We start from the raw sequence: 20,067 nt of genomic DNA, 5'->3' as shown, positions 1-20,067 counted from the left end.
CGCGCCGGCGCTCCTCTCCATGGGAGAGGAAGGAGCGCGGGTTGTGAGGAAGAGGCGAGTGCTCGGGGAGCAGCGGCTCCTGAGCCCGCTGCGGCACCCGAGAGATCACACCCTGCAGATTCTGCACTGCCTCCGCGAGGGTGCGAACCTGCTGGGCTAGCTGGTCGAACTGAGCAGGTTCGACCGTCTGAATGGGAGGAGAAGCGGTGGAATGCTGCTGAGAGTGTGTTGGGGACGCAGCAGCCTCCCGGCCAGAGGCGCGAGAGGCTCCGCGACCGGAAGCATTGGAAGCTCCGCGACCACCTCGCCGTGCCATTACGACCGTTCGGAGGTTCGGGCCCTTCCTCTAGCGCCAACTGTTGCTGGTGGTCCAAACCGAGAACGATTGACACGACGGTGTGAACGGGGTTCCGCCTGAGTTGTCTTGGTTGGTGCTGATTGCGCTCCACCTTCCGCCAAGGAACCTGCAAACAAGCCTTGCACCACCACCAGGGTGGTGATGGCCCTCCGACGGTCAAGTCAGAGGAGATTGGAGGAGGAGAGATGATAATCACAAGTGGGAGAGAGTGCTCTGGGAGGTATTGCTTACCCCCCCCCTCTTCTCCCCCCAGCCGCATATATACCTGGCTGGGAGGTCTCTCAGGGGGGTTTGTCGTCGTGGGGCACGATAGAATGGCCACTGACATGGCCGTTACGGGGCGTCGTGGAGCAGCGCCGGGTACGATCATGGCAGGGCGTAGTGGAGCTCCGCTTTGTACGGTCGATACAGGAGATCGTGGGCAGCATCGGGTACAGCCGTTGCAGGGAGTAGTGGAGCAGGAGGCCGCGGCGTGCCTCTGGAGAATAGCCTGTCGTTATCAAAAGATCTCCGATTCGGGGTCGGAATGCTGGATCATAGGGCAGCCGACCCGGGGTCGGGCTGCGGAGCCGAGGAGGTCCGACTCGGGGTCGGAGTGCTGGATCATAGGGCAGCCGACCCGGGGTCGGGCTGCGGAGCCGAGGAGGTCCGACTCGGGGTCGGAGTGCTGGATCATAGGGCAGCCGACCCGGGGTCGGGCTGCGGAGCCGAGGAGGTCCGACTCGGGGTCGGAGTGCTGGATCATAGGGCAGCTGTAGCTTTCCTGGATATGCGTGCCGATCACGTGGGGCATGGCGGCTCAATTCCCCCATAACAATCTTCATCGCAGAGGAGGAGGACGACGACGAGGACAACAACGGCGAGCAGGGCGGCCGCGACGGCCGGGGCTCCACACCCACCGGGCTGGATCCGATGGCGATCAGCTCCTACCTGAGGTTCCCATTCTCCGCCGCCAAGGGCAGGGACACCGTGGATATCAATCAAGAAGAGCTGAAGAGGAGGTTAGGCGCTAGCAACTTTAGGAAAGAGATTTCAAATTATTTGCAACAACTTGATTTACTTCGTTGTCCTTCATTAAACAGGATCATTCTCTCTGTCCCCTTAAACGGTTTAGGAGACTAGGAGAGCTGGAGAGGAGGGTCTTGGCCCGTTGGATGCAGAGTTTCCAAATGATCTCGACCGTCGAATCCCGAACTCATTTGGTCGTGTTAAGTCACGAACTCGTTTAGGCTCGTGAGCTGCTCGAGCTCGAGCTCGGGCTCGGATTTAAACGGACCTTATTTCGAGCTCGAACTCGGGCTCGTTTAACGAACGAGCCGAGCCCGAGCAGCTCGGCCCGTTAACAATCCTATCCCCGGTGATCCGAATGCTGGGGTGATTTGATCCCCTGTGATCTAAGATCAATGTGTTTGGTAGGCCATGGTCCAGTGATTAAAAATCTCCGGGTATCTATGAATAACTTGTTTGGTATGGTACGGAAATCCAAGATCACCAACCATATAATACCACAAATATTCTCGATATATCTTAGATGAATTTTTTATGTGTTTTTAATTTTCATGAATTAAAAATGTAAGTCAATAGCCAGAAGAGCCACAATAGGGTCTCCTAGTTTCAACTCTATCAATCAGATCAGAGGAAAATGCAAAGCGGAAGTGTTATGGGGGAATTGAGCCGCCATGCCCCACGTGATCGGCACGCATATCCAGGAAAGCTACAGCTGCCCTATGATCCAGCACTCCGACCCCGAGTCGGACCTCCTCGGCTCCGCAGCCCGACCCCGGGTCGGCTGCCCTATGATCCAGCACTCCGACCCCGAGTCGGACCTCCTCGGCTCCGCAGCCCGACCCCGGGTCGGCTGCCCTATGATCCAGCACTCCGACCCCGAGTCGGACCTCCTCGGCTCCGCAGCCCGACCCCGGGTCGGCTGCCCTATGATCCAGCATTCCGACCCCGAATCGGAGATCTTTTGATAACGACAGGCTATTCTCCAGAGGCACGCCGCGGCCTCCTGCTCCACTACTTCCTGCAACGGCTGTACCCGATGCTGCCCACGATCTCCTGTATCGACCGTACAAAGCGGAGCTCCACTACGCCCTGCCATGACCGTACCCGGCGCTGCTCCACGACGCCCCGTAACGGCCATGTCAGTGGCCATTCTATCGTGCCCCACGACGACAAACCCCCCTGAGAGACCTCCCAGCCAGGTATATATGCGGCTGGGGGGAGAAGGGGGGGTAAGCAATACCTCCCAGAGCACTCTCTCCCACTTGTGATTATCATCTCTCCTCCTCCAATCTCCTCTGACTTGACCGTCGGAGGGCCATCACCACCCTGGTGGTGGTGCAAGGCTTGTTTGCAGGTTCCTTGGCGGAAGGTGGAGCGCAATCAGCACCAACCAAGACAACTCAGGCGGAACCCCGTTCACACCGTCGTGTCAATCGTTCTCGGTTTGGACCACCAGCAACAGTTGGCGCTAGAGGAAGGGACCAAACCTCCGAACGGTCGTAATGGCACGGCGAGGTGGTCGCGGAGCTTCCAATGCTTCCGGTCGCGGAGCCTCTCGCGCCTCTGGCCGGGAGGCTGCTGCGTCCCCAACACACTCTCAACAGCATTCCACCGCTTCTCCTCCCATTCAGACGGTCGAACCTGCTCAGTTCGACCAGCTAGCCCAGCAGGTTCGCACCCTCGCGGAGGCAGTGCAGAATCTGCAGGGTGTGATCTCTCGGGTGCCGCAGCGGGCTCAGGAGCCGCTGCTCCCCGAGCACTCGCCTCTTCCTCACAACCCGCGCTCCTTCCTCTCCCATGGAGAGGAGCGCCGGCGCGGGGAGGATTCTCGAGTGCGGTCCATTCTGCCAGGACCTTCTCATCGGAGCTGCGCGGGGTACGAGAGGCGGACCCGGGCGCGTTCTCAGACACCCCAGTCCTCGAGGGGCCCGCACTCCAGTCGGTCCCCCTCGCGCCGCTCCTTGTCTCCCACCCACCGGTCGCGCTCCCTGGACCGGCGGGTGGACGATCTCCACAGACAGCTCCAGGTCCTGAAGGGCCACTCCAAAGATCCCTTCGCCGACTTGGAAATCTCCTCCCAGCCGGCGCTTGCCTCAAGGATCCTGCGAACCCTAAACCCGCCGGGGTTCAAAATGCCGGCGATCGAACCCTACGACGGGGCGGCGGACCCACGGGACCACGTGGAGAGTTTCAGGACTCTTATGCTCCTCCATGGAGCATCGGATCCTCTCCTCTGCAAGGCCTTCCCGGCGACCCTCCGCGGCCCGGCAAGGGCGTGGTTCGCCGGCCTGGAGGCTAATTCCATCCAGTCCTTCCACCAGTTCACCCGTCTCTTCATCAGCCATTTCGCCGTCAGTAGCCGGCGAAGACTGGTCTCCGACTCCCTCTTCGATGTCCGGCAGAACGAGGGAGAGAGCCTGCGGGATTATCTCACCCGCTTCAACAAGGCAACACTGGAGGTCCGGAATTTGAGCCAGGAGGTGGCTCTCTCAGCCCTGAAGCGAGGCTTTCGGAAGGGCAGACTCACCTTCTCCCTGGACAAACGTCTGCCGCGGAGCTTCCCGGAGCTGTTGTCTCGGGCAAACCAGTATGCAGACGCCGAGGAGGCAGCCTCCCACCGGAACAAGGAGGCCGCCGAAGCCCCTCTAAAGCCCGGGAAGAAAAGGCGAAAAGAGGCACCCCAGAGGAGGAGCCCGACGCCTCAACGCCGGCGCAGAAGCCCGTCACCAGCAAGGAACCACGGCGCCACACGCCCTCGTTCTCCGCACCGACGCTTCAACCGGTACACCCCACTCCTGGCCCCCCGGGCCCAGATCCTCATGGAGGTCAAGGGGCGGGAGGACCTCCCGGTCCCGAGGCAGATGAAGAAGATCCCTGGGAGGAAGCCTTCTCGGGCGTACTGTGAGTACCACCGAGACCACGGCCACGATACCGAAGACTGCTTCCAGCTTCGGGACGAGATCGAGGCTCTCATTCGCCGAGGACGTCTCGGTCGATATGTAAACGACCGACGTCCCCCCGCAGACCCGCGTCCAGCCGACCCGGCCCCTCAGGAGCCTCGGGAGCAGAATCGACCCGTTGCGGGAGTGATCCACACCATCACTGGGGGCTGCTCTCGGCCCGTGAGGAACGCAGGGGGCTCGGCGGAAGTATCAGGAGTGGCCGTCGCGAAGAGGCAGCGGGTCGGAAATGTAATCACTTTTTGTGATGAAGATGTAAAGGGGGTTCAGACTCCCCACGATGACGCCATGGTGATCTCTCTCACTATGGCGGACTATGATGTAAGGCGTGTTCTTGTGGATAGTGGAAGCTCAGCTGATATTTTGTATTACGAGGCCTTCCAAAAGATGGGCTTTCCCCGACAATTGTTGCACAAAACATCCACCCCCCTCATAGGATTCACTGGAGACGCTATCTCGGCCGAAGGTGTCATCGAGCTGCCTGTGACTGCGGGCATTGCACCCGCAGAAGCCACGGTGCGGCTCGGGTTCTTGGTCGTCCGTGTCCCCTCGGCCTACAACGCTATCCTCGGACGACCCGGACTGAACGCCCTTCGCGCGGTGGTTTCTACCTACCATTTGCTCATGCGGTTCCCCACAGCGGCCGGGATTGGAGAGGTCCGAGGTGACCAGCCGACCGCACGGCAGTGTTTCCTAGCAACTCTCAAAGGGAAGAAGCCCATGGAGGCCCTAAGCGTCGAGTCACTTGACGCCAGAGACGAAGTGGCCTTGCGGCACGGGGAGCCGGCCGAGGGCGTAATCGAAGTTCCCCTCGAAGAAGGCCGCCCGGACCGCACGGTCCGGGTCGGTGCCAATCTCGACTTGGAAGCTCGGCTCCGGTTAGTGGAATTCCTCCGAGCCAATGCAGATGTGTTTGCCTGGTCGGCGGCCGATGTACCTGGGATCGACCCGGAGGTCGTTTCTCACGCCCTCAACGTCGACCCGACCCACCGACCGGTAAAGCAAAAGAAGAGACACTGTGCCCCGGATCGGATCCGGGTGGTCGACCAGGAGGTAGACAAACTCTTGGAGGCAGGTTTCATAAGAGAGGTGAGCTACCCCGAGTGGCTGGCAAACGTCGTACTTGTCCGGAAGGCGAGCGGGAAGTGGAGGATGTGCGTCGACTACACCGACCTGAACAAGGCGTGCCCCAAGGATAGCTTTCCGCTTCCACGGATAGACCAACTGGTCGACGCGACTTCCGGATATCAGCTACTGTCTTTTATGGACGCCTTCTCCGGCTACAACCAAATAATGATGGCTCCACAGGACGAGGAGAAAACTGCCTTCATAACAGACCGGGGGCTGTACTGTTACAAGGTAATGCCCTTCGGTCTGAAGAACGCTGGCGCCACTTACCAGCGCCTCGTCAATAAAATCTTCAAGGAGCAGATCGGCCGGAATATGGAGGTGTACGTGGACGATATGCTGGTAAAAAGCCGCCATGCAGACCAGCACATTGCAGATCTGGAGGAGACTTTCACCACCTTGCGAAAGTTTCGCATGAAGCTAAACCCAGCGAAGTGCGCTTTTGGTGCTTCGGCCGGGAGGTTCCTCGGTTTCATTGTCAACCAGCGCGGGATCGAGGCCAACCCGGACAAGATCAAAGCCATCCAGGATATGTCCCCTCCGACCAAAGTGAAGGAGGTTCAGGAGCTCGCTGGAAGGGTCGCCGCGCTCGGACGATTTGTGGCAAAGTCGGCCGAACGCTGCCAACCATTCTTCAAGGTGTTGAAGCGCCCAAAAGACTTCCTCTGGACGGCCGAATGCCATGCGGCGTTCGACCAGCTCAAGGAGTACATGGCGTCTCCTCCCCTGCTGTCCAAGCCGCAAGAGGGGGAGATGCTCTACCTTTACCTGGCGGTCTCCCCAACCGCAGTCAGCGCAGTACTGGTTCGGGAAGAGGCAAGACTTCAGAAGCCTGTATACTACATCAGCCGAGTCCTCCGGGATGCCGAGACGCGGTACACGAAGGCTGAGAAGATCGCCTTCGCGCTGCTGACTGCGACCAGGAGGCTTCGCCCCTATTTCCAGGCTCATTCTGTCACCCTTTTGACCGATCAACCACTGCGGCAGATTCTCAGCAATCCAGAGAATGCGGGACGGCTGGTGAAGTGGGCAGTAGAACTTGGTGAGTTCGACATCCGCTACCAGCCCCGACCAGCCATCAAGGCCCAGGTACTCGCGGACTTTCTCGCTGAGTGCACTGTGCAGGAGGCGGAACCTAAGCCGCCGGAGACACCCAGCCTCGATCTCCCGATCTGGACGCTCCACATTGACGGGTCGTCGAACCCTGAAGGTGGAGGGGCTGGGCTGGTCCTCACCAATCCCGATGGAGTGATAGCCGAGTATGCCTTGAGGTTCGGATTTCCAGTGACCAACAATGAGGCGGAGTACGAGGCCCTAGTCGCGGGACTCAAACTCGCCAAGGAGCTCGGCATCCGGCGTCTGAAAGTCTTCACCGACTCCCAGCTGGTGGTCGGGCAGGTTCGAGGGGAGTTCGAGGCGCGGAGCCCGACCATGCAGAGCTACGTCCGGAAGGTGCAAACACTCATTCCCGACCTCGGCAGTGTTGACATTCAGCAGGTCCCGAGGAGCGAAAATGCCAGGGCCGACAGGTTGTCCCGCCTAGTGGACGCAGACGCGCACAACTTGTCGAGGGCAATCTACCTGGAGACCCTGGATGCCCCGAGCATTGACGGGGCTGGAGCGGTGATGGCAATTGATCCGGAGCCGTCTTGGATGGACCCGCTCGTCGCCTACCTCGCCGAAGGAATCCTCCCTGAAGACGAAGATCAGGCCCGGCGGCTTGTAAAGAAGTCCGCCCACTACGTACTTTATGAAGGGAGGCTGTATCGGACCTCGTTTACCGCCCCCCTCTTAAGGTGCCTCCGCCCCGCGGAAGCGGCCTACGCCCTCGGCGAAGTCCACGAAGGCATCTGCGGATCGCACTTGGGGGCTAGGTCCTTGGCGCATAAGATCATGAGGCAAGGCTACTATTGGCCGACCTTGATGGAGGACTCGAAGGACCACGTGCGGAAATGCGACGCCTGCCAGCGCCACGCCAACGTCCAGAGAGTCCCCTCTGTCCCCTTGGCGCCAATCACCGCGCCCTGGCCCTTCGCACAATGGGGAATGGATATCCTCGGACCATTCCCCGTCGCTTCGGCCCAGCGGAAATTTTTGATTGTCGCCATCGACTACTTCACCAAGTGGGTGGAGGCAGAGCCACTGGCCACCATCACGGAGGCACAAGTCCGGAAGTTCGTGAAGAAGAACATCATTGTCCGATTTGGAGTACCTCGGGTCCTCATCTCGGATAACGGTCGACAGTTTGATAACAAGCACTTCCGGGACTTCTGCGAGGAATTTGGGATCGAGCATCGGTTCACATCCGTGTCGCATCCCCAAACCAACGGCGAGGCCGAGGTCACAAATCGGACAATCCTCCAAGGTATCAAAGCGCGGATCGGCCGGACGGGGCAAGCTTGGGTCGAGGAACTCGAGAATGTCCTTTGGGCGTATCGGACCACACAACGGACTCCTACTGGAGAGACGCCTTTCAGCCTAACCTATGGCACGGAAGCCGTTGCCCCCGTGGAGCTCGGACTCCCCTCGCCTCGGGTGGCCGCGCACCGACCCGAGGCCAATTCAGAGCAACTCCGAGGGAACTTGGATCTCTTGGAAGAGGCAAGGGAAATGGCTCAGGTACGGATGGCAATGTATCAGCAGAGGGTGGCCCGATATTACAACTCCAAAGTCCGACCGAAGCTTTTCAGAATTGGAGATCTGGTGCTGAGGCGAGCTAAGGCATCTCAACCTACGGAAGGTGGGAAGCTAGCGCCAAATTGGGAAGGCCCGTATAAAGTTCGTTGGGTAAACCGACCTGGCTCCTACCAGTTGGAAGCCCTAGATGGCCGAGAAATTCCAAGGGGCTGGAATTCCGCTAACCTGCGGATGTATTACCAGTAGAACAACAAGGCCAGAAAGACAATTTAAAAAGGTGCAATACTTTTCATTTCAATAATTTCTGGTTACAGTGGCGTGCTCGTGTGATTACAAGGAATTCCCAGAGGGGAATTAGGGAGTAAAGAAAGTAAAGAAGAGGTGGGGACCCAAACCCTCAACCCAGGGCGGCTGCAGTCCCACCAGAAGTGGGTGCTTCTAACCGGAGGCGCCATCCAGCACCTCACCAAAAAGAGGAGGAGCCGCCGCAGAAGAAGCTCCCGCTGCCCCCAGGGGAACGCCGCCTCCAAAGGATATTCCCATCTTCCCCAGTGGTAGGGAAGAGAAGGGATTCGAGGGGGAAGAGTATATGGAGGCGCGGTCCCGGATTGAGCGTCCGGCGCAGAGCTCAACCGGGAGGCTGAACTTCAAGGAGGGGAGATGTGATCCCGGATGAAACGCCTAGAGCGGAGTTCCGCCGGGGAGACCCTCCTTGTTGATCCCAGATGAAACGGCTAGTTGGCTGAAGTTGTAAGGGGAGCGCCTCCCCTTTCCTTCGACAGGAGTCTCTCAGTCATATGCCAAGGAGGAGGTCCGCGATCCATGGCAACCTGCAGCTCCGGCTTAGCAAATTCCATCGTACCTGCACCTGTATTTGTAGCCAAGCTGCGGCCCCCTGGTAGTTCCGATACGGGTGGCTCCAATAAATGCAGGCGCACTGAATCCGGAGCCGTACCGGCTCCCGAGGCGTATCTCCCCGCGATTTCCTAAGCGTCATTCTCCTTGAATCGCATTCTTTGTGCAGGACGATCCGGGTGACGTATACCCCTAGGTCCACGTGTCTCCGCTCGCGCCCAGGCCGCATCCTCCTCGAAGAACCCGCGTATCGCGGCCGCTCAACTAACACTCCTCACCAGCAGCAACTGGCGATCCGATTTCCCAGGTAACGCATTAATTAGCGTTTAATACCCTTCTCGTGTTCCCCCCAGGCAACGCTTGGAGGAGAGGAGAAACACGGTCGCGGCTGGGCACAGAGAAACCCCGATGGGCGGCGAGCGACAAGTGGCCGACCAACGAGCGGAATTTCCCTGAGGCTTGACAACCCTCAGATGCCTGGCTAACCCGATGATCATCCCGGGAGCAGACTAGCCGGAAGCCCCGACCGGTCGCCTCGGCTTGCGCCAGCCTTGGCCGACCAACGAGCGGAATTTCCCTGAGGCTTGACAACCCTCAGATGCCTGGCTAACCCGATGATCATCCCGGGAGCAGACTAGCCGGAAGCCCCGACCGGTCGCCTCGGCTTGCGCCAGCCTAGGCCGACCAACGAGTGGAATCTCCCGAGGCTCGGCCCTCGGATGCCTGGCTAACCCGATGATCATCCCGGGAGCAGACTAGCCGGAAGCCCCGACCGGTCGCCTCGGCTTGCGCCAGCCTTGGCCGACCAACGAGCGGAATTTCCCTGAGGCTTGACAACCCTCAGATGCCTGGCTAACCCGATGATCATCCCGGGAGCAGACTAGCCGGAAGCCCCGACCGGTCGCCTCGGCTTGCGCCAGCCTTGGCCGACCAACGAGCGGAATTTTCCTGAGGCTTGACAACCCTCAGATGCCTGGCTAACCCGATGATCATCCCGGGAGCAGACTAGCCGGAAGCCCCGACCGGTCGCCTCGGCTTGCGCCAGCCTTGGCCGACCAACGAGCGGAATTTCCCTGAGGCTTGACAACCCTCAGATGCCTGGCTAACCCGATGATCATCCCGGGAGCAGACTAGCCGGAAGCCCCGACCGGTCGCCTCGGCTTGCGCCAGCCTAGGCCGACCAACGAGTGGAATCTCCCGAGGCTCGGCCCTCGGATGCCTGGCTAACCCGATGATCATCCCGGGAGCAGACTAGCCGGAAGCCCCGACCGGTCGCCTCGGCTTGCGCCAGCCTTGGCCGACCAACGAGCGGAATTTCCCTGAGGCTTGACGACCCTCAGATGCCTGGCTAACCCGATGATCATCCCGGGAGCAGACTAGCCGGAAGCCCCGACCGGTCGCCTCGGCTTGCGCCAGCCTAGGCCGACCAACGAGTGGAATCTCCCGAGGCTCGGCCCTCGGATGCCTGGCTAACCCGATGATCATCCCGGGAGCAGACTAGCCGGAAGCCCCGACCGGTCGCCTCGGCTTGCGCCAGCCTTGGCCGACCAACGAGCGGAATTTCCCTGAGGCTTGACGACCCTCAGATGCCTGGCTAACCCGATGATCATCCCGGGAGCAGACTAGCCGGAAGCCCCGACCGGTCGCCTCGGCTTGCGCCAGCCTAGGCCGACCAACGAGTGGAATCTCCCGAGGCTCGGGCCTCGGATGCCTGGCTCAGCGCCGGAAGAGTTTCCTGAGGCCTAACCCTCGGATGCCTGGCTCAGCGCCGGAAGAGTTTCCTGAGGCCTAACCCTCGGATGCCTGGCTTAGCGCCGGAAGAGTTTCCTGAGGCCTAACCCTCGGATGCCTGGCTCAGCGCCGGAAGAGTTTCCTGAGGCCTAACCCTCGGATGCCTGGCTTAGCGCCGGAAGAATTTCCTGAGGCCTAACCCTCGGATGCCTGGCTTAGCGCCGGAAGAATTTCCTGAGGCCTAACCCTCGGATGCCTGGCTTAGCGCCGGAAGAGTTTCCTGAGGCCTAACCCTCGGATGCCTGGCTCAGCGCCGGAAGAGTTTCCTGAGGCCTAACCCTCGGATGCCTGGCTTAGCGCCGGAAGAGTTTCCTGAGGCCTAACCCTCGGATGCCTGGCTCAGCGCCGGAAGAGTTTCCTGAGGCCTAACCCTCGGATGCCTGGCTTAGCGCCGGAAGAATTTCCTGAGGCCTAACCCTCGGATGCCTGGCTTAGCGCCGGAAGAATTTCCTGAGGCCTAACCCTCGGATGCCTGGCTTAGCGCCGGAAGAATTTCCTGAGGCCTAACCCTCGGATGCCTGGCTTAACGCCGGAAGAGTTTCCTGAGGTTTAACCCTCGGATGCCTGGCCTAGCGCCGGAAGAACTTCGGGAATCAAAAGTCAGCAAGAAGCAACCAAGAGCTAAAAAAAAAAAAAAGAGGACGAGGGCGAGATGAAGAAATATTCAACGTGCATTAATTTTCAGGGCCGAGGCCCATACAATTGGGCAAAACGCCGACATACAAAAATAAAAAAGACAATGGAAGGTACAAGAGGTCAGCTTGGAGGAACTCCCGGGTCGGGAACGCCGGGCTCGTCCGCGGGAGGTAGGGAAGCAGCAGGAGAACCAGCAGGCGATGGCGCCGGAGAGGAGTCCAGGAGGGAGATCTCGCTCAGGTCAACTTCGGGATACTTAGCCGACACCCTTGCCAGGCCCTCCTCGAAGCCCAAGGTGAAGGCTTCGGCCCCCGCGTCCGACGCGTCATGGACAAACTCGTCAGACTGGCGATAGGTCCGCACTGCCTCCGACATATCATGGGCGAACTCGGCGGACTGGCGATAAGCCTCTACCGCCTGACGCCCGATTTCCGCCCTCTTCTCGGCCAGCTCCGCCTCAGCTCGCTCCATAATCTGAGCCTTGGCCTCCAAGACCTTCGCCACAATCCGGCCTTCGGCCTCAGAGGAGACCCTCAGCAGATCAGCCTGAGCCTCTTTATGCTTCGCCTCGGTAGCAACCCGAGCGGCCTCGGCTTCCTTCAGGCGCGAACGGAGCTCTTGGACGTCCGTGCATGACTTCTCCAGGGCCGACTCCAGTTCGCCTAGTTTGGCTTCAAAAGAGCGGATTCGGTCGCAGGCGTTGTCGGCAGACCGCTGGGCCTTCTCCCACCGCTCTCGATAGTCCGCGATCTTCCGGGACTGCTTTTCAGCCCGTTCCTCCGCCTTCTTGACCCTGCTTTCGAGGCCCGAGGCGGCTTTGAGTTGCTCCCGAGCCTCTGACAGTTGCTCCTCCAGGGCGGCGAAGCCGAGTGCCCGCTCTTCGGCCTCCCGGAGCCTCGCCTCGAGGTCCCCGGTCGTCCTGCCTGCCGCAGCCCGGCCTCCCTCTTCCATTGCTTTCAGCCGGTCCTCGGCCTTCGCCAAAAGCCCCGCCTGTTCCTTGTAGCACTCCTCCAGACGGATCATGTACTGGGCGAGCTAAGAAATAGGAAAAATAAGGGAGTCAGGCGGAGAACAACAGAGCCAATAAATGGTGAAAGACGGCCAGAAGAACACTCACCGACATGAGACAGACGCAGCTGGCGGCCCCAACGTCAGAGACATCCAACTCCCGGACCCGCCGACGGTCCTTCTCCAGCAACACTGTTTCGATGAGATTTCGGGCGCCATCGGTAGTGAAGGCAGACCCCGATTTCTCCCCGGAGCCGGATGGTGGTTCTGCAGCCTTACCCTTATCCATCGCCTGGGGAAGAGTCCGGCTGATCACGCTCGCGGCGGGGGTCGCCCCAGGAATTGATAGGGTCCCGCTCGGCCGGGGCCTCGGCGCGTCCCTCCTCGAGTCATCAGGAGCCGACCGAGTCGAAGGCCGGGTTGGGGACCGATCACGTCCGACCCGTCCGTCTTGAGCAGGCTCAGGTGGCACCTCCGGAGTAGCGGCAACCTTACCACCGGAGGGCTGATACAGCGTCAGCTGCCGGTCGGTGCCCACGACATCTCCCTGACCGGTGGGCCCGGACTCGTCGGTCGGCATCGGAGGTATCTCCTTACGGGACTTCTTCGCCGGTGGGGCCCCGCTCGGAAGAGCTCGTTTCCTCCTCCGGACTGCTTCCAGCAGGGACGCCCTACCAACAGCCTTCGACTTCACCGACCGCATGACGTCGTCGACCTCTGCAAGAAGGACGGGATGGTCAGGGACTGAGAAACCGAAAGGAAGAAGGAACGAAAGAGAAGAAAAGAGCTAAAGAAACGATGGCGGACTCACGGTCGGTGGGGACCGAGCTCAAACCGACGTTCACCAAGGTATCCTCAGAAATGAGGCGGCCCACCGGGGGAAGCTGGCCCTCGGCGACCAACCCCTTCAAGGCGGCGACGCCCTCGGATTCCTCCCTCGACAACTTCGACAGGCCAATTGGGGACTTCACCGGCGTCCCCCAGATTGCCCTGATTTCCCAGGAGGGGTCTGCATCAACGAAAAAGAAGCGCTCCTTCCAGTGGTGAATGGAGGTAGGACCCTCCTTGACAAGGCCGCACCCTCGCCGCGCTGCGAAGCACCACCACCCTTTGTCCTGGGGGTGGCCGCTCAGGCCGTAGAGCTCCCAGAAAACGTTCAAGGTGGCGGGAATCGCATGCAAGCGACAGAGAACCTGGAAGACCGTCAGAGCACGCCACGAGTTCGGCACCAGTTGCGTCGGTGCCATTCCTAAACCCCGGAGCACCTGTAAGACTAGGTCTGAAGGGGGAAAGCGGAACCCGGCTTGGAGGATGCCCTCATTGATGGCGATCTTCCCTCGGGGAGGATGAGACATCCTCTCCTCAGGCCCTGGGAGCGTGACATTGCAGGCCTCGGGAAGGTGGTACCGAGCCACAAATCCGTCTAAGTCCTCGGCGACCAGTTTTGACTTGATGCTATCTGCTCCCACTTCGCCCATCCCTAATGGCCAATCTACGGTCAGGACGGGGTCAAGAAGGAGGGAAAGGCCGGAACGACTGGGGTGCACTAGTACAAAAAGAAAAAGTATGAAGAGCTCAAAGTAGAAGAGTGGGAAACTCACTTGAAGAGGAGGAAGAACGGCTCCGAGAGCGTCAAAGGAAAAACAAGCGAACGTTTCGGCGGCAACAATGGTAGCGCAAAGGAGAAACTCGAAAATGTCCGTAAAGAAGAAGACGGACGGGGGAGGGCCCCCGATTAAATAGGCGAAAGGGCAAGTGACACCTCGATGACGCCAGAAGACGCCTGGCCGCCGAAGGGTCGCTCGCACCCCAAAGGCGAATCGACACCATTAAGGAAGGATGTCCGCCGAAATCCTCAGGTTGCCAGGTCAGCAGCAACCGCCATACGCCATAAAGAAGGCGGGAAGCTTGAAGCGCGCGCGCCTCTCCGAAGGATGGCGGCAATCTCGAAACATCACTCCCTTCACCTGTTCCCCTTCTGGTTCCAGGCTCGGAAGCGGGGGGCTACTGTTATGGGGGAATTGAGCCGCCATGCCCCACGTGATCGGCACGCATATCCAGGAAAGCTACAGCTGCCCTATGATCCAGCACTCCGACCCCGAGTCGGACCTCCTCGGCTCCGCAGCCCGACCCCGGGTCGGCTGCCCTATGATCCAGCACTCCGACCCCGAGTCGGACCTCCTCGGCTCCGCAGCCCGACCCCGGGTCGGCTGCCCTATGATCCAGCACTCCGACCCCGAGTCGGACCTCCTCGGCTCCGCAGCCCGACCCCGGGTCGGCTGCCCTATGATCCAGCACTCCGACCCCGAGTCGGACCTCCTCGGCTCCGCAGCCCGACCCCGGGTCGGCTGCCCTATGATCCAGCATTCCGACCCCGAATCGGAGATCTTTTGATAACGACAGGCTATTCTCCAGAGGCACGCCGCGGCCTCCTGCTCCACTACTCCCTGCAACGGCTGTACCCGATGCTGCCCACGATCTCCTGTATCGACCGTACAAAGCGGAGCTCCACTACGCCCTGCCATGACCGTACCCGGCGCTGCTCCACGACGCCCCGTAACGGCCATGTCAGTGGCCATTCTATCGTGCCCCACGACGACAAACCCCCCTGAGAGACCTCCCAGCCAGGTATATATGCGGCTGGGGGGAGAAGGGGGGGGTAAGCAATACCTCCCAGAGCACTCTCTCCCACTTGTGATTATCATCTCTCCTCCTCCAATCTCCTCTGACTTGACCGTCGGAGGGCCATCACCACCCTGGTGGTGGTGCAAGGCTTGTTTGCAGGTTCCTTGGCGGAAGGTGGAGCGCAATCAGCACCAACCAAGACAACTCAGGCGGAACCCCGTTCACACCGTCGTGTCAATCGTTCTCGGTTTGGACCACCAGCAACAGGAAGCATATGCTAATTTCTATAATAGTTTCATAATTTTGTCACATATTCTACTTTTAGTAGCCCTTATCATATATTTATTAATCATATAAAATATATTATAATAAAATATTAATATATTAATTAATATATTAATAATTAATATATTCTATAAAAAATATATTTATTACTCTTATAAATTATTAATCTTATAAAAATTTGTTATTTTTCATTATAGAATTAATATTTTTATTTATACTTATAATAGATTTTTTAATACTAATGATTATTTTGATTAGAAAAATAAGGTAAATAGAAGTAATATATTAAATATTTTCATTATATAAATATAAAATATAATAATATATTTCTACTATAATTTAAAATTATCCTTCAATAATAATATGATAATAATATAATTAGTAATATATTATAATATAATATATATCATTAATACAATATATAATATCAACATAATATTATATATATATTTATATTTATATATATAGCATTGACATAATATATTGATGGTATATTGATATATCAATTTTTCTGCTAAATTGAGGAGTATTTTTGTCCTTAACTTTTAACTCAGGATTACTGCCTTAGGGTGATCTTGAATTTCCGACCTCAAGGACGGGTATCCCATCACCGGTTTGGATGGTGATTTGAGAAGTGGAGATGATTTAGAATTACCGCCATGTAGGATCACCGTGATGCAACCAAACGCGGTGATCTCATCACCTCCACCCACATCACTCTTCATTCTAGGACGATCACCTATACGAAACGCCCCCCATAAGTACAAGTCATATTCCATTCTATCCATTTATTCCTAATTATAAGTTAGAGAAAACGTCTGTCTATTGACACAATGGCATTTTCTCCTATATCTTCAAATAAAATCCTTCGGACCAAGTCCGAGCTTCCAGACCCCAAGCACCTAATACGGTAAAGCTCAAATTTCTCCCATCTCTATGTCATCTTATGTCTCTTGACTCGCTATCGTTATTAAATAAATAAATAAAAAGAAGCTCGAATTGAAACCTTCTGGAAGACTGGAAGAGTTGGAAGCTGAGGCGAAGTAATTCGTAGTTAAGGCAGATCTTTCATTTTAAAACAAGTAAGACGGAAGGCACGACAATGAGCGAAATCTCTCACTCCCTTCTTTAAAACCCCCGCCTTGCCGCGTCCTCTCCCCAACCGGCTCTGGCAAAAACTTCGACAATCACCAACGTCAAAAAACCAAAGCAAAGAGCCAAAGAAGCCTCGCCTCCTCTCTTCCCAGAATACACCCAATTCCCGGTATACACCTCTCTCACCATGGCGGCGGAGCTCGAGGATAGGAAGCCCTCGACCTCCGACCCCGACAAATCCGACGGCGACGACTCCGACTCCCTCTCCCTCTGCGACGTCGCCCTGGCCGGAAATGATGAATCCGACGGTCTCGTTTCCTCCGACGATAGCCAACTATCTCCTCTTCCTCCTCCTCCTCCTACCGACCCTTTCGAGTTCTTCCCCGGCGACCACTCCGCCGTCGAGGAGATGTGCTCCGCGGACGATGTCTTCCACCAGGGGCAGCTCCTCCCCTATAAGCCCCCTCCTCCGCAGCCGTCTCCGGCGAAAACAAGCGATGCCCCCGCCCCCAAGATCGCACCTTTCGATCACAGGCGGTCGGAGTCGCTCAACCGGATCAACCGGCCCCGCGGCGGCGGCGCGGGGCTCGCGGCCGAGTACAGGAGGCTGAGGAGGGCGGCATCAGATTCAGACCCGAGAACCCCTCTGCCGCCGCCGACTCAGCCTCCGGCGAGGCCGAGGTCGCGGCGGCCGAAGTGGTATCTGGTCGTGTTTGGTTCTGTGAGGGTCCCGGCGGCGATGGAGATGAAGGACATCCGGAACCGGCAGAGGCGGCAGAGATCACTATCTCTGGCGGAGTGCGGCGGGTTGGGGTACGAGGGAGGGAGAGGCCCGTGGAAGCTTCTCCAGTCTCTGAGCTGCAACGGGGCGGAGAGCGCCGTCGTGTCGACGCCGCTAAACGTCGTCTCGCACGTGCCGGGTTGATCCAAGCCGGGCGAGGTCCGAACCGTTTGGGTCCACCGGTCTGGACCGGCGATAGTTTATTGCCGGTATATACCCCTATATTATGGGAAAAAGAGTGCCACTGTCTTTTCCTTGAGATAAAGGGCATTGTTGTGGACCATCGGTGGTCCCGGGTTGCCTAAGCTCCAGGATTTGTAATAAATGAACGAAGGTGGCCCACAAACATTAAACTTTGGAATATGCCTCCAAAGTTACTCAGATTGTGTGGTGTATTATCATTGGATTGGCACCTTGACGGATGCTATTAAACGAAGACAGTGAAACTTTGATTCGATAATAGTATACTCAGTATTTTCAAAGAGGAAGATGACCCAAAATCAATGGTGAAATACATGGAAGTGATGAGACTATTGTATTAGATTGTACCCCAGTGATTCTACATGACAGTGATTCTAAATCACCTCCACACCTAAAATTATAACCTAATCGAATGACCTTAAATCCATCCTTGAGGACGATTTCTAATATCACCATAGGATTGTGATTTTGGACTGAAATTTGAGAATTAAGATATCTCTCAGTCTAGAAAAAAAAAGGGGTACATCAATATAGCATTAATATTGATATCAATATAAATATATTATATATTATATATATTGTATTTATAATATATATTATGTTATAGTATATTATTAATCATATTATCATCATATTATTATTCAATCATATTAGTAAAATTATAAACAAATATATTATTATAATTTATATTTTTATTATGAAATTATTTAATATATTACTTTTATTTACCTTATTTTTTAATCAAAATAAATATGCTATGTAATTGATTAATCTCTTACTTGGTTTTGATGTGCCAAAACATTTTGAGTGCATTCCTTGTTGGGCTAATAATTTTAAAACAAGTATCTTCAAGGTAACAATGCTACAACTTCAAAAGAATATCTTAGAAATGGTTCATGGATCTTAGATTCAAGTTTTGGAACCACTCTAGCATTTTCCAGAGCTCGAGTCGACTTTCAGGAAGTACGAGTCGACTCCGGCACAAGCATAGGATACTGGCACACCTTCGAGCCACCTCCACAAAGTGCAAATCGACTCTCTCGGATAGACAGAAAGAGGTATTTCCGATCGCAAAGCGCGAGTCGACTCGAGTCAATCGCGAACCATCTCCCATCCTTCTGACAAAGCGCGAGATGACTCCCGGCTGTTACGAGATGACTCTCTCAGTCAGACAGAAAATGTATTTCGAGTCGCAAAGCGCGAGTCGACTCGAGTCAAGTGCGAGTTGTCTCCTATCTTTCGAATGAAGCGCAAGTCGCCTCCTCACTGGTACGAGACGTCTCTCTCAGACAAAGACAGAGAACTCTTTTTCGGCAGAACAAGATGCGAGACGACTCCCGAACCGCACGAGCCGACTCCAACAAGAATTGACCGATAATCTGTCAGAAGGATTTCAAGACAGAGTCGACTCTCGAATCACACGAGACGTCTCCCACTTGAGTCGAGCCGACTCTTGGACGGGCGAGACGACTCCAGTTTCAACGGACACATTATCAGAAGTGCCAGGCACGACAGAACGTCTACTTTTTTGTGTCTAACGGCTAGTTTTTCAAAATGAAGTTAAAAGAAGACCTGTTCTGAGTGAAACAAAAAGAAGAACGAGAAATCCAAACAAAGAAGAAAAAGAAAATTATTTTAAAACAAGAGCTCAAAGGACATTTAAAAGAAAAATCAGAAGAAAGCTACTCTTCATCGAGAATCCATCCTTTCTCCGCTTCAAGACAAAATAGAAGGATCCTCAATTGCTGTTTGACTTGGGAAAGGATCCAAAAGAAAAGAAGAAACATCTTGATTGGCTAAAATCATCTGAGAAGCTTCTTTTCCCTGTTTTCATTAAAGCTATTTTATCTGCTTTCTTAGAAGCATACAGAAGATCACGATGTGCCTCCAAGATGGCGATGTGGTGGTAGCTGTGCTCAGGCGATGATAGCTCTAATGCTGGTCGCTCCAGAAGTGGTACTAAGAGAAGAAGATCACGCTTGAACCTTCGCTCCAATGCCGGATTCGACATGAAATAGCAATGACAAGGAAATCCTCTTGCCGGAGAGTATCCGGCAGGGAGCCCTCTGATGCCTAAGTCGAATAGACTCTCAGAAAACAACGAATATGTTGTGAGAGCAGCAGAGTGGCAAAACAGGAGCGTAAGAGGGCTCGAGAGCACTTATCTGGAGAATCCTTTAGAAAAGTTTATATTAACAAGGGTCGGTGCATGTTGCCAAAGAGTTTGAGAGTGTGAATCGGCTATTTTTGGTAACCGATTGCATATCTTAAGATCATGCGTGGACATTTCGTCCACACATCTCACTTGTTTGTTACTCAATTATGAAAACTGTTTCCGATCTTGGTCGAGGTGTCTCCAGCTACGGGAATGTTAAACTTTAAAGTACTTTTCGCACGCCTCTAGGGTTGGAAATGTGACAAGCTTTGACTAATCGGTCGAAAAGATTTGTGGAGAGCTCTGATTGGTTGGTATGCCACATCGATTGTGGTTGGTTTCGGAGTGTATTACTTGCCCCCATTTCTAATGCAAACTTAACTTATTAGCTCGAGCAATGGAAGCAAATTTGTTAGTGAGGCTAACTAGCCGAGATGAACCATAAAGCCAAGCCATAAAATCAAGCCATGAAACCGAGCAGCAAGGGCCCTCTTTTCAATTTTGCTACAAAATCTTCTAGATAATGCATTTATGAAGGATGTGC

The 20,067-nt window shown here is 55.7% G+C and overlaps 2 protein-coding genes across 2 annotated transcripts; one reads left to right on the top strand and one right to left on the bottom strand.

Annotated features, from left to right (window-relative positions):
• Window positions 1-11,390: 11,390 nt before the first annotated feature.
• On the bottom strand, window positions 11,391-13,859 carry LOC149768371 (uncharacterized). Its single transcript, XM_089929108.1, has 2 exons — window positions 13,193-13,859; window positions 11,391-13,098 (listed from the first exon to the last, which is right to left on the bottom strand). The coding sequence occupies exons 1-2, from the start codon at window positions 13,857-13,859 to the stop codon at window positions 12,434-12,436; spliced, it is 1,332 nt and encodes a 443-aa protein (XP_089785234.1). The 3' UTR covers window positions 11,391-12,433.
• Window positions 13,860-16,405: 2,546 nt separating this feature from the next.
• Window positions 16,406-17,948, top strand: LOC149768370 (uncharacterized). Its single transcript, XM_089929107.1, has one exon. The coding sequence runs from the start codon at window positions 16,574-16,576 to the stop codon at window positions 17,309-17,311; it is 738 nt and encodes a 245-aa protein (XP_089785233.1). The 5' UTR covers window positions 16,406-16,573; the 3' UTR covers window positions 17,312-17,948.
• Window positions 17,949-20,067: the final 2,119 nt, after the last annotated feature.

This window comes from Phoenix dactylifera, chromosome 2, assembly GCF_051530095.1.
Source record: "Phoenix dactylifera cultivar Ajwa chromosome 2, Ajwa_hap1_PhDact_Kaust_v1.1, whole genome shotgun sequence".
In the NCBI taxonomy this organism is placed as follows: Eukaryota; Viridiplantae; Streptophyta; class Magnoliopsida; order Arecales; family Arecaceae; genus Phoenix; species Phoenix dactylifera.
Note: the sequence above shows the minus strand (reverse complement) of the source record. Positions and strands in the feature narration are given on the sequence as shown.